Raw genomic sequence first — 12,956 nt, 5'->3', positions numbered from 1 at the left:
GGGGGGGGCAGGGCGGGGGGGATTTCCTCTTAAGAGACTTCATTATATAAGCCAGTGGCCTGTTAGGGATTCCATTTGTGTGTGTGTGTAGGAGAGAGAGAGAGAGAATTGGGAACTCTCACTCAAAACTCTCTCCTTTCGGGGCTCTCTAAGCTCTCGGGGTCTTTAGCATGTTGCCCCTCTTTCCCCTTTTGGAGCATATTTTTTAGATTACCACCCCCCTTCCAGTTAATTTACAAAGTCACATCTTTCTATATAGCTGGAGGACCCATAGTAGGTAGAGGGCCCTTCGATTTGCTGCTTCATCATCAGTGCGAGGGCCAGCTGATTCACTGTTAGGTTCGAATGCTGCTGTAACATGTACCTTGTTCGTTACGTAGCAGATAAATAGGCATATTATACATTCATGAACTGTAAGTGATTCAGCGTTTGCGCTTGGATTGCTTTGGCACTTTCTAAGAATGTGTTTAAAGTTGTTGCATCCTCTGCCTAGAATGTGTGTGTAGACACAAAGAACATAGTAGTTGTATATCCATGGAAAAATAAAAAGCAAAGTGAAATGGAAAATTTCGACCTAAGAACATAAGAAGAGCCCTGTGGGATCAGATCAATAGTCCATCTAGACCAGCATCCTGTCTCACACAGTGGCCAACCAGTTACTCTAGAGAGCCAACAACAAGGCATAGAGGCCGTCTACTGACGTTGCCTCCTGGTGCTGGTATTCAGATGTTTATTGCTTCTGAACATGCAAGTTCCCTGTAGTCTTCATGTTTAGTAGCTACTGATGGACATGTGTGTGTGTGTGTTATGTGCCATCAAGTCGCCTCTGACCTATGGCAACCCTATGAATGAAAGACCTCCAAAACATCCTATCATTGACAGATTTGCTCAGATCCTGCAAACTGGAGGATGTGGCTTCTTTTATTGAGTCAAGCTATCTCATTTTAGGTCTTCCTCTTTTCCTACTGCTTTCCACTTTTCCTAGCGTTATTGACTTTTCCAGAGAATCTTGTCTTCTCATGATGGACATATACTTAATGAATGTGTCTAATCCCCTTTTAAAGTCTTCTATGATTGTGGCTATCCTCTGTTTGTGAGAGAAGAAGTACTTTCTTTTATCCATCCCGAATCAACTGCATTGGGTAGTACCCCCCAAGTTCTTGTATTTTAGGAGGAGAAAAAATTCTCTCTATCCATTCTTTGACTTTTTGTGTCAAAAAGCTGTAGAATTCTCTGTGAACGTGGACCCAATTTCTCTGTGCATATATCAATATGGTACAGTTTGAAATAGCCCTAATAAAATCCTTGTAGTTGGGAATACCATTCTCAATATATTTAAAAATAAGTGTTCTGTGAAGAGGGAACATTTGATCAGAACTAATATAGTTGTTAAAATATATTCACTTAGTTTCACAAAGGGTGTTAGTTTGTTGGTTGAACCAGCTTGCTTCGTGCTTTGCTGTGCGGTTGTATCTCTTACTCCAGGCCCTGTTCCGGGAAAAGAGCACTTGCCTCTATATTGCACTTGTGCTAGGAGAGACCTTCTGCATAGATCAGGGCTGATTCCGCACATGTTGGATAATGCACTTTCAATGCACTTTATCAATCATTTGAGGTGGATTTTTTGTTCCGCACACAAAAAAATCCACTCCAAATGATCTATAAAGAGGATTGGAAGTGCATTATCCAACGTGTGCGGAATCACTCCAGAGTGAAGTTCATCCATAAATGGCTTTTTTAGTGATGGTAAAAGTGAAAGGCAGTGGTAGTGCCACTTTCCCCTTCATTTTAATAGAAGGAACCACACCCCAGAAGTGTGATTTTGAAGAACTCTAGCAGCGCGGTGGTTGAAAGAATAAGCTGTGTCTTGCTCTTTCTCATTCAAAGCTGAGCTCATCCAGGTGTTCATTCAAGGCAAGCACTGGGTGGTGGGAGGTGGTGGTATATATTTTGCAGTTCTGTAGAATACAGTATTGACTTCAGAATTTAGCTTTCATTTTCAAGATAAACTGTTCCTAGCTCTGAAGGTTCAAGAGAGATGTTGGAAAAAGTGTGCCCAGTGAATTTTAGAAGCATCCAGTGGTCAGTGTGAATAAACTATTAAACTATAAACTTTTGCTGAATTTCTGCAGGATGCAGCATTCAGCTTTTGGTGCAGACTTTTGGGCTACCTAGGTACATAATTTAGATTTATTTTTTTTAGTGCATAATCTACCATTGTTCATCTTCACTCAATGCAGTAGAAAAATACTATTTATAAAAGCAGGTATTATTCTACTTTACACACAAATCTGTATTATAGTAGCCAAATCGAAGGGTATGCACAAGGTTCCCATGAGATCTTCTTTATCCCAACACTTGTTGGGATAAAGCAGGAAGTTATATTAGGCCTATCACTGCCCTGTCTACAGTAATCCCATAGAAAATTGCATATCTAGGATAAGCATGTCTTGGCAAACCTGTTGGGTGTACTGAAGCAATTTGCACCTAATTTAACCTTAACTTCTGGGATTGGAGCAAGTGCCTTAGCATTATAGATTTGTAGAATAAAAAAAAAAAGGAAGCTGGAAATCGGTTCTTGTCTGTGGGAAGTGGTGTGTGTGTGTAAATGTTCGCCTCAGGTTTTAAAAGGCGACTGTTGTTTTTACATGGACACTTCTGTTTGCAAGTCAGCACATGAGTGAGGGTGAAATAGTTTCCCTGTGGGAGGGAAGACGTAATGGGGTGTGTCTCGCTCGCTACTCTGACGTTTTATTGAAGCTCTCCTTGTAGAAGGAAGGAATGCTTTCATTCAGGTTTATAGCTCTGCCTTCTCACCGACTATCGATTAGTCCTTGAGGAGAGAGAAAATGTAAGTATGAACCTGGAATTTTTGAATTTTAGTTCCTGTTTGTCAAAGTGGAAAAGTGTTGTGAAAGCCCGAGGCGCTGTCATCTTTCCTCTTCTGTCTGACCCTCTGGAATTTGCCCTTACAGTATTTTTCTCCCTTCCTCTTCCTGCCTGACAACTCTGTCAAGCTGCAAACAGTGATCTGTTTTTGTTATGTGGGCATTGCTAGTGTATTGAATATGGTCATACAATGATATATTTGGCTATAATTTTAACACAGAGGATATATTAAGGCTTGTTCCAGCTAAACGTTGGAGCAGATGCGCCTCTTATATTATGGGGGTGGTGATGGTTTTGTGGAATCTGAGGCAGTTTTAACTTTCTCTTTTGTCTTAAAGTTACCTGCTTTTCTCTGACGTAAGAAATTTGAACAAACGTCGTACTTTTCCTCTTGCCTAATACGTTTTCTTACGTTGCTTTATGCAGACTAAAGCAGCTTTTCCGTTGTAAATCTCTAACGACTGCAATGTTCAACAAGTTCCCTTTCTGTTCCTTTTCTTACCTTGATTTTTCAGTCTTTTCTTTGGATCATGGCTTGCATGACATTTTTCTTTCTTTTCCTTTCTTTTTTGGCTGTTTTCAAAGACTCTTGGGAGGATTTGACAGATTTGGTGGAGCAATTGCGCGATGATGCAGAAGGTGCGTGCCACACCAGCATCTTTCAACTTATTTCCATTTCATTTCCAACTGGTCTTTTCAGCTGGGTAGTTCCTGTGATCATATGTATGTCTAAGCATGTTTTGCAGACTTTTGTTTGGTCACTTTTTCCTTTTAAAAGCCAGTTCTATACTAATACTTAGGGTTCATCAATGTTGTCATTTGTACTGGGGAGGGGGGTGGTCTGCTATTGATAACTGTCAGGAGGTGGCATAGTCCACATTTCATCCTGAGATCTGTTAAACTCTTCAGTGCTCTACTTCTGGAGGAGTGGGGTATATTGTGTGTGTGCATGCATGCACACACACGACACTGTATCTCAGTAAAGAGGTACAAATTATCCCATAATAGATCATTCCGTGTCTCATTTCCCAGTCATTGCTCTGACTTTCTCCTTCATTATTATAAATTGTAATATTTTCTTTTAAAAAATCATGCCATTGCGTCAAAGCTGTTTACCCTAGACATCTTAATTTCTTCTGTCAAACTAAGCTCAACTAGTTTGGGAAAGATTCCATCTTTGGAATTCCTTATTGGATTTTTTTTTTAGTTGTGCCTTTAAAAATATGTATTAAATTTATTAAGCGTGTGACTGATATACATGAGTGGACTTGTGCAAGTTTAAGTGTTAGTATAAGAGAAAGCAGTGAGGGAAAGTGTGTGTGTATCTGAAGGTATACACAGGAAATGCATATAAATCACCACCAGAAGAGAAGGGGGCAAAACTGAGTTTAGTGAAATACAACCGGATTGCTTGTTCAGGATGCAATCTCAGGTTCAAAGGTTATATAAAAATGGCAGCAGACCCAATTAGTTTAACTCAAGTCTGTCCAAATTGAGCAGAGGCCTAATCTTAAGAACAGAAGGAATAGGCCGGTGAGAACAGCAGAACTCCCCCCCCCCACACACAGATTCCCTTGCCCCCTGAGACCCTTTCTGAGATGTTTTTCCTCCTGCCAAGTTTACTTTCAGCAACAGAGCCCAGTTGGGAGAAAAAGGAGTTTTGGCAATAGACTTAGCAGGAGATAAGTCCAGAGAAGCAAGGTCTTGAGTTATTCGCACCCTTTCTCCTGGTAAAATACGCACTTCATTCTCTGCTTTATTACATGGGAGAGGCAATCTCTGGTGTAAACAAATAGGCTAGAGAGAGAGAACTTTAGTCAGAATGCTTGTTTTCAAAATAGCATTCATTATGGGTTGCCGTGGAGTTGCAAAATGCCAGCATTTCCATATAATTTAAAAAGACATCCTATTTAAGCTTGAGATCCACGTTACTTTATGCAGCCTGGCCCTCTTGATGACAAGCTTTGCCCATATTTTCAGGCAGGGAACATTTTTGAGGAATTCTGATGGGGGAAATCCCTCTAAGGTTTCATAACATGACAGAAATGCACAGCTTCTCCTCATTTGGCAGGCGAAGATATGTCAAAGAAGGAAGTTGCCGTAAGGAACCCAACCATGTATCTTATCTTGGTTGCTGCTAATTATCTTAACCAGCTAGTTGACGTTCTGAAGACTTGCACCTGAGGAATAGAACTAGTCACGGTGAAGGGAGACACGGGGTTCCGAATCCTTGTTTCCCTAATAAGGGTTGGACATTTGCAGAAAATAACTGGAAAGTGGGATATGCTGCTTAACCCTGCGGTGAAATTTATGGGCAGTTGCGGGGTTAACCACCCCTGAAGTGCCCTTTCTCCATCCCTTGGCAAAGAGGGAACTCCAAGGGGTGCTGAGGTAATGTCTAGCTCTGCCCCGAAGTTAATTACAAAGCTGTTAAAACGAAGATCTGCTCTGAAGATCTTATATTAACTTTGTTTTATATTATGTGCATTACTCGTGGTTTGTTTACCAGGTAGCACTACACCTGCTTTGGCTGAAAGCAAAAATGGGAAACATGGAGTGGAATCAGAGTCTGAGAGAAAAACAATGAAACTAATGGGAATGTTCCCTGGGGCAGAAAACCTCACTTGGTTTAAAGGAAGAATTGCATGACCTTTGAAGTGAAAAATCTTCTTGCTTATGAAAAATATGTCCTTCTGTGTATTTCACGTGTTTGAAAATACTAACATCCAAAGCTAGAAGAAGAAGAAGAAGTAAAGAATGGTGATTAACTGACACCAGGTAGTTTTACATAGTTCTCCAAAACCTTAATCCTAATTTGGAAAGGAGTTATATGAAATCAATCAATAGACCGCTGTATTCAGTCTCCTGATGTAGAACATTCTCCAGTGACTTCATACAAACTCAAATTGGCAAAAGTTTTAAGGATTAACCTAGGTTTAACAGTAACGTCAACAGGGTGATTTTAACTGAACTTTGCCTCCTCTAGTCTAGTTACTTTTGTGTTTTGGGTCTTGATTCTTTAATTATTTGTATAATACTCTTCCCAGCAGCTCATGGATTCTTTCCGAGCACACATTGTACATCCCACCACAATTTTAAGCATACTTTCTACATGGGTTGTGTGTCATGACGAATATGAGAGAAATGGGTCTGATTTGGGGATTGAACTTTGGCTTTGTGGAAACTTATAATTAATAACAGGGCTTTTTTCTGGGAAAAGAGGTGGTGGAACTCAGTGGGTTGCCCTCGGAGAAAATGGTCACATGGCTGGTGGCCCTGCCCCCTGATCTCCAGTCTGAAGATCAGGGGGCGGGGCCACCAGCCATGTGACCATTTTCAAGAGGTTCCGGAACTCTGGTCCCCCGCGTTCCCCCCCAAAGCCCTGATTAATAATAATAATATAATAACATTCAATTTATAGACCGCTCTTCAGGACAACTTAATGCCCACTCAGAGTGGTTTACAAAGTATGTTGTTATTATCCCCACAATTAATTGTGCTCCCCTGGCCCTGGCTAGCCCAGATCTCATCAGGTCTTGGAAACTCAGCAGGGTCTGCGCTGGGTAGTACTTGGATGGGAGACCGTAGAGGAAGTGCAGGGTTGCTATGCGGAAGTAACGGCAAACCATCTCTGCCCATCTCTTGCCTTGAAAACCCTAGCGGGGTCTCCATAAGCCGCCCATCACTTGACAGCTCTTTAAACACACAGCATTCCAAAAACTCAGGTCAATGTACCATGCAGTTCTCTTAGGAGCCCGCTGCTCAGCAGATGTGAGGTGCTGTCTTAGTAGTAATGACCTGCTTTGCGGGTAGACGGTCCCACTCCTTGGCAATTCCATCTAAAGTAGCAGTTTCTGGAAAAGACCTTTATTTTTCCGAGATCCTGAAGACCTGTTACAAGCCAGAGTAGACCATACTGAGTCAGATGGATCAATGATCTGTCTCAGTATAAGGCATTTTGTTCGTATGTAACCCAAACAATTATGGACGGTTGGTACCTCAGTACACCGCTGCCTTGCATCAGTCTCATTCTGTTGCATCTCTCCTTTGTGTGTGTGTGTGTGTGTGTGTGTAGTGCCTCTGTTCAGTATGGAAAGTGGGATTGCAAATATTCTTTGTGTGAGAATGTGTGGTAGTTCTGTGTATTTGCACTAGGTCTAGCTGTGGCAGCCGATTTTGGCAGGTTTCGTGGTTTTTCAGGAGGAGACCTGAATGGTTGTGCCTTACTTGCTACTTTTAGAAAGGATTTGTGCTAACAAAGGAGGTTTTCTGGTCAAGCGAAGAGGTGGACTTAGTCACAGGGTTTTGTTTTTCCGCCAAAGCCTTGCATTTAGTTCTTGAGACTGACCTGCTTTATGTTTTTTGTTTGAGGACCATCACAGCGGCAGCATCCTAATCTGCAAAGAATGTGTTTTATGGGAGCAGAACCAGGGTCACTTGTTCAGAATGTACATCGCCTATGATTTGATTAGAGCCAAGGTAGCTTTACAAAGAGGATGTGTGCATTTTTTGCAGTAAAACAACCCGTTTTTCAAAATCTGTGTTGCCTCATTTCTTTGACACCGGATATTATGCTACTTTTTGTTGTCCCTGAGGATGATAAATCCTTGCTCAGTCCTTGCAGATAAATTTGCAACAGAAAGGTGAGACTTGGTTAGGCCTGTTCATAAGCTAGGAAATTTGCTAGTCTTTGCCAAGCTGCTTGCTGGACAATCTTGGACATACACATTTAGACCTGGATGTGACCTTGGCTATGAGTACAATTTCTCATTTGTACTCTTTTGTTAGTTTTAATTAGAAAGGAAATCCCATTCTCTGGATCTGATACTGGATGAGGCAAATTTTATGGTTGATAGCTGTCTTAAATCCTGAGACTTGTATTGCTACAATTCCAAGAAATTACAGTAGCAATGATAATGATAGACGTCCTTGCTTTTGAGGAGAATAAAATCATCCTTGAACTGGTTGTCTGTCCTTTGGGATGTGATGGTTCATTGTTGTATAGTGGTTAGAGTGTTGGGCTAGGATTTGAAAGATACAGATTCACATCCTACTCTGTCATGGAAGCGTAGGCACTCACATGCTCTCAGCCTAACCTACCTCACAGGGTCATTGGGAGGATAAAATAGAAGAGTGGAGAATGATGTAAGCTGCTTTGGGTCTCCATTGGGGAGAATGGCAGTTTGGTGTAGTTGTTAAGAGCGGCAGGACTGTAATCTGGAGAACCGGGTTTGATTCCCCACGCCTCCACTTGAAGCCAGCTGGGTGACCTTGGGTTAGTCACAGCTCTTCCAGAGCTCTCTCAGTCCCACCTATCTCACAGGGTGATTGTTGTGGGGATAATAATAACATACCGCTCTTGAGTGTGGCATTAAGTTGTCCTGAAGGGAGGTATATAAATTGAATGTTGTTATTATTAGGATATAAATGAAGCAAATAAATAAATGGTTCAGTTGAATTCTACTAGAGTAGCAACAAGGCCTAGAAAGATTGTTAAAGTTCCATAATGAGATAGAAATTGCTGCAGATCTCAGTCATCCCCTAATTCCTATAAAGAATGTTTGCTGTTTATGTCTAGTGTGGCTACAGTTCATTAACATTTCCAGAAGTTCTCAGTTGTTACTAACAGGTTCAAATGATTGTCAATTTCTAAGCCTGTCCCTTTTTATCTCTGTTTTTAAAATAGAATATTGGCCATCAAAATGTTGGTTCTGTTGGCATTTTTATTGCTGTTTTCTGTAAAAGCACTTTCATGACTTTCAAATGACTTCCTTCCTTGGGTGCTTTTTTTTTTTAACCTATGCTTCCCCCCCAAAATTGATTAATAGTTTTGACTGGCCTTTTCCTCATTTCCATATATAACCTAATATTCCTGAGAATGTGAGATTAAATGTAATGTTCAGGCCTTCTTTGGAGTCTTGTGGGCTTGAAATAGAACACGGCTGTCAGAAAACTGCATTGGATCAAAATTTAACCCAACAGCCCACAAAAGGCCCCAAATTTCTCCTTAAGTTCAAATGAGTTTGGTTTTAGTTTACTCAGGGCTTTTTTTCAGCTGGAACGCTGTGGAATGGAGTTCCGGAACCTCTTGAAAATGGTCACATGGCTGATGGCCCCGCCCATGTGGGGCGGAGGGCAATCTAATGGTCACATGGCTGGTGGCCCCTCCACGGCACAGAGGGCAATCTCAACTCCCTGGATCTCCCTGGAGATCAGGGGGCAGGGCCACCAGCCATGTGACCATTTTCTCCAAGGGCAACCTACTGAGTTCCACCACCTCTTTTCCCAGAAAAAAAGCTCCGGGTTTACTGAAATTCTAAGCATGCTTAGCTGAAGCAAACAGGGAGAGTTCCAGTACGAGGGAAGACATGGAACAGGATCCAGTGAGGAGAAACACCTGAGGAAAACTTGGGTCAGCTGATATCTCTGACTAGTTGTCAGAAGAGAAAACACCAGATAATAATAGCCAGTTGGTGACTCTGGCTGGATCTAATACCCAAATCTGGCAGCATCCCATTTTTGCTAGTGCCTAATAAATTTGAATTTCACTTTTTTAGGGGCAAGAAACATGTTCTTGACTTGTAATCTGTCTTGAATTTGGTATGTTGATGCTATGGTATGACTTAGCACAGCATAACTGTAGAGCCTTTATAGATTGCATCAGTTCTTTTATGAAGTGTGTGTAAAAGTGTTGGTTTGTAAGGTACAACAGTCCCCCCCCCCTTTTACACACACTGTTTGGGGGATTAAACAGACTGAGAATACAGAAATTCTGCAAAATCCTTGCCAGAGTCTTTCATCACTTACTGCCATGTTCTCTTAATTTTTTTGGGTAAGCTAATTATAAAGCATTCTCCATTTGTCAGATTAAACAATTCCCTAGAGAACGTATTCACTGAAATATTATGGGAAGACTTTCAAAGCATTTTTCTTGGGACACTCCTAGTTTTTTCTTGTACCAGTTTAAAGCTTCGGGAAGCTTTGGTGCCTGTTCTATCGACTACATCTTTGTACTGCCTTCTTCAAAGTTTTTTTTTAAAGTAAATGCTGAAGCTGTGTTCAGTCCTTCCAGATACTCTGTCCATCTCTTTACTCTACCCTCTAAAATGTGTCTGTTTTGCTAAGTATGACCATTACCACTTTTAAAAGCATTAATTTTATTCCAATAATAAAAGTGATGGAGACTCTACAACTGCATTTTACTAACCAGCCTTTTGTTACGTGTGTGTGTGTGTTGCAGATCCCAATTATCTCATGGCTAATGAACGCATGAACCTGATGAATATGGCTAAACTGAGTATAAAGGGCTTGATCGAATCCGCACTTAATCTTGGCCGAACACTGGACTCTGACTATGCACCCCTTCAGCAGTTTTTTGTAGTAATGGAACACTGCCTTAAACACGGCTTAAAAGGTGAGTGTTTATAGACGGGGTGGTAGGTCTCGTTTGGGGATTGGTTCCTGCTAAATACCGAGTTGGAACTGGCTTTTAATTATTGTGTCTCCCGTTTCTGTTCCGTACACGTAGCTATCTGCACGAGGAGTCAGCAGATGGAGGCCCCGGCCCACATTCAGCTCCCTACGTCATACGAATAGGCGTAGGCAACTGAAAGTGGCCCCTGTGGCAACAGAACCTGGTGCTTGAAGTGGTGGCCTGCCACCCCTTACTTCTTCTTAAAGCGGAGGCTTGCGGCACAGCGGAGTTATTCCAGTCTAAGCCCGTTGAGATCCATGGACTTAGACTGGAGTAATTCAGCATCGGATTGCAGTTTTAGTATATATCCTGGAGTATTCAGAAGGAAGACACTTCTATGGTTATTTTTATGGACCTGTATGTCTCTGCTAAATAAGGTTTGTGACATAATTATGACACTATAGATAGACGCCTGATGAATATTAACTACATAACCGTTTCCTGAAAGAGAGAGGGTAAGGTCTGAAAACTGACAATTATAGAGTAGGGGAGGAAAAGATGAACCGGCTCTTTTTTTCTAGTAATGATAAATGGAACTGCAAATCCATCCACTGCTTTAGCAGTCATATGCTGTTTTGAAATAATTTTATAATGATTATAGCAACAAGCAAAAAAAAAAAAACAAGTTACTTTTGTTTTGTGTGCCAGTGGTTTACATTGGCATACACTCATCCAGGGCTTTTTTCAGCTGGAACGCTGTGGAACGGAGTTCCGGAATCTCTTGAAAGTTCCGGAATCTCTTGAAAATGGTCACATGGCCGGTGGCCCCGCCCCCTGATCTCCAGACAGAGGGGAGTTTAGATTGCCCTCCGTGCCCCTGGAGATCAGGGGGCGGGGCCACCGGCCATGTGACCATTTTCTCCGAGGGCAACCCACTGAGTTTCACCACCTCTTTTCTCAGAAAAGAAGCCCTGCACTCATCTTGTCTGGTTTGATGTGCTTCACGTCAGTTGTAGCTGAAGGCTTAATTCAAAGTAATACTTAGAAGTATTACCACTGCCCATGCTAAAACAAATTTTAGAGTCGCCATCTCTGTAGAAAGCTTTGTTTCCAGGAGCTGTCAGTTGAGGAAGGGGGGTGGGGGAACAGGATTGAAGAAAGCATGTAGGATAAAGGTCAGGAAACCTTGTGTGAGGTTTTGAAATGTATTATTTGACATTTTAATGCGATTCATTCAGGCATTATAAATAACAATGTTTTTATTTAGCCAAGAAGACTTTTCTGGGCCAAAACAAGTCATTTTGGGGTCCTCTGGAGTTGGTAGAGAAGTTTGTCCCTGAAGCTGCAGAGATCACAGCAAGTGTGAAAGATCTCCCAGGACTGAAGTAAGTGAATGGCTGTTCTTTCAACAAGACACTGGTTAAGGACGTGCAGGTAGTTCAGTGATCCATCTATTGCACGATCAGCTGCTAGCCAGCCACTCACAACCCCAATTTTTCCATGTTCTGCTGTGGAGAAAACTGGTGTGTATGCATACAGGGCCGGCCTGCCAATTGAGGCCGGTGAGGCTGCCGCCTCAGGGCACTGAGGCGCCGGAGGGTCGCTGGCCCGGAGGCAGGGGCGCACGCCACGGAGCTGCCACCACCAGCGCTGTCCAGGAGCGCATGCTGGCGGTGGCAGCGTGGGGCAGCTGAGCGGGCAGCCTCCCATTCAGTTGCTGTACGGGCCAGGCGCAGCCAACGGCCAGGGCAGACGGCTGCACCTGGCCTGCAGAGCAACTGAACGGGAGGGCTGGAAGGCCCCCCATGCGTTCACCAGCCCCTGCATGATGACGTCACACGCAGTGATGTCATCACACAGTCCGGTGCATACGCGCGCACTCACACAGAGGCAGCATTAAGCTGCCTCAGGTGCCGGCGATGATGGAGCCGGCCCTGTATGCATACTTTCTTATAAGTATTAGTTGGTGGTTAGGCAGTAGTTTTCCCTTATACAGCAGTGAGAAAAGGAAGGAGAAGACAAAAGAGTGCACATGTGAGTAAGGTATAAGGGAAATAGCAGAGAGCTTGGAAAAGATGCTGAAGGTTGGTGGAATATGTAGGTGGAAAAGGTCAGGAGGGGGAAGTAGATAGGTGAAGAAGCAGGGAGAGACTTGGCCTATTGTCCAGACACCAGGGCTTGATTTGCTTCAGTGTCTTCTTTGACCAGTTTTTTTGGTCACATTTAATTTAATTTCAAGGTTGTCAGTCACTGTTACGGTACAAATATTGTGTGTTACCCGTACATACAGCTTTTCTCCTGAAATTATAGGCTATATTATTTATATTGTAAAGTAATGTTGATTTTGCACAACTGCATGCACTTACCCATACTCACAGCAGTAAATCTGATGTGCTGGGTCACAAAGGGGAGCTTGTAACAGCATTGTAAATAAAGGCTGGTGTAGCGTGATGGCTATGACTTAACGGTGAATCACAAAATTCCTGGTTCAGGTCTTGCCTCTGCCATGAACTCTGCCACTCTTTCAGATTTTGATCCATCTATAGTAATACTGATCTATCTTATAAGATTGCTCTAAGGAGTACAGGATAATATAGTTTGGCCATAGTTGTCCATATAACGTAAAAATCCAGGTTGGATTACAGCTTCATGC

The 12,956-nt window shown here is 42.4% G+C and overlaps 1 protein-coding gene across 7 annotated transcripts in view; it reads left to right on the top strand.

Moving 5' to 3' along the window:
• Positions 1-12,956, top strand: part of RUFY3 (RUN and FYVE domain containing 3) — a 74,014-nt gene that overhangs the window by 21,903 nt on the left and 39,155 nt on the right. For 5 of the 7 annotated variants that reach the window (XM_054989826.1, XM_054989825.1, XM_054989829.1 and 2 more), the window contains exons 2-3: positions 10,130-10,303; positions 11,571-11,688. In XM_054989826.1, coding sequence (XP_054845801.1) covers positions 10,130-10,303; positions 11,571-11,688 — 292 coding nt within the window. Of the gene's footprint in view, positions 1-2,757; positions 2,852-3,474; positions 3,529-10,129; positions 10,304-11,570; positions 11,689-12,956 lie in introns of those variants that run through there. The other 2 variants (XM_054989832.1, XM_054989830.1) reach the window with 2 other exon arrangements.

This window comes from Eublepharis macularius, chromosome 10 (assembly GCF_028583425.1).
Source record: "Eublepharis macularius isolate TG4126 chromosome 10, MPM_Emac_v1.0, whole genome shotgun sequence".
Classification (NCBI taxonomy): Eukaryota; Metazoa; Chordata; class Lepidosauria; order Squamata; family Eublepharidae; genus Eublepharis; species Eublepharis macularius.
Note: the sequence above shows the minus strand (reverse complement) of the source record. Positions and strands in the feature narration are given on the sequence as shown.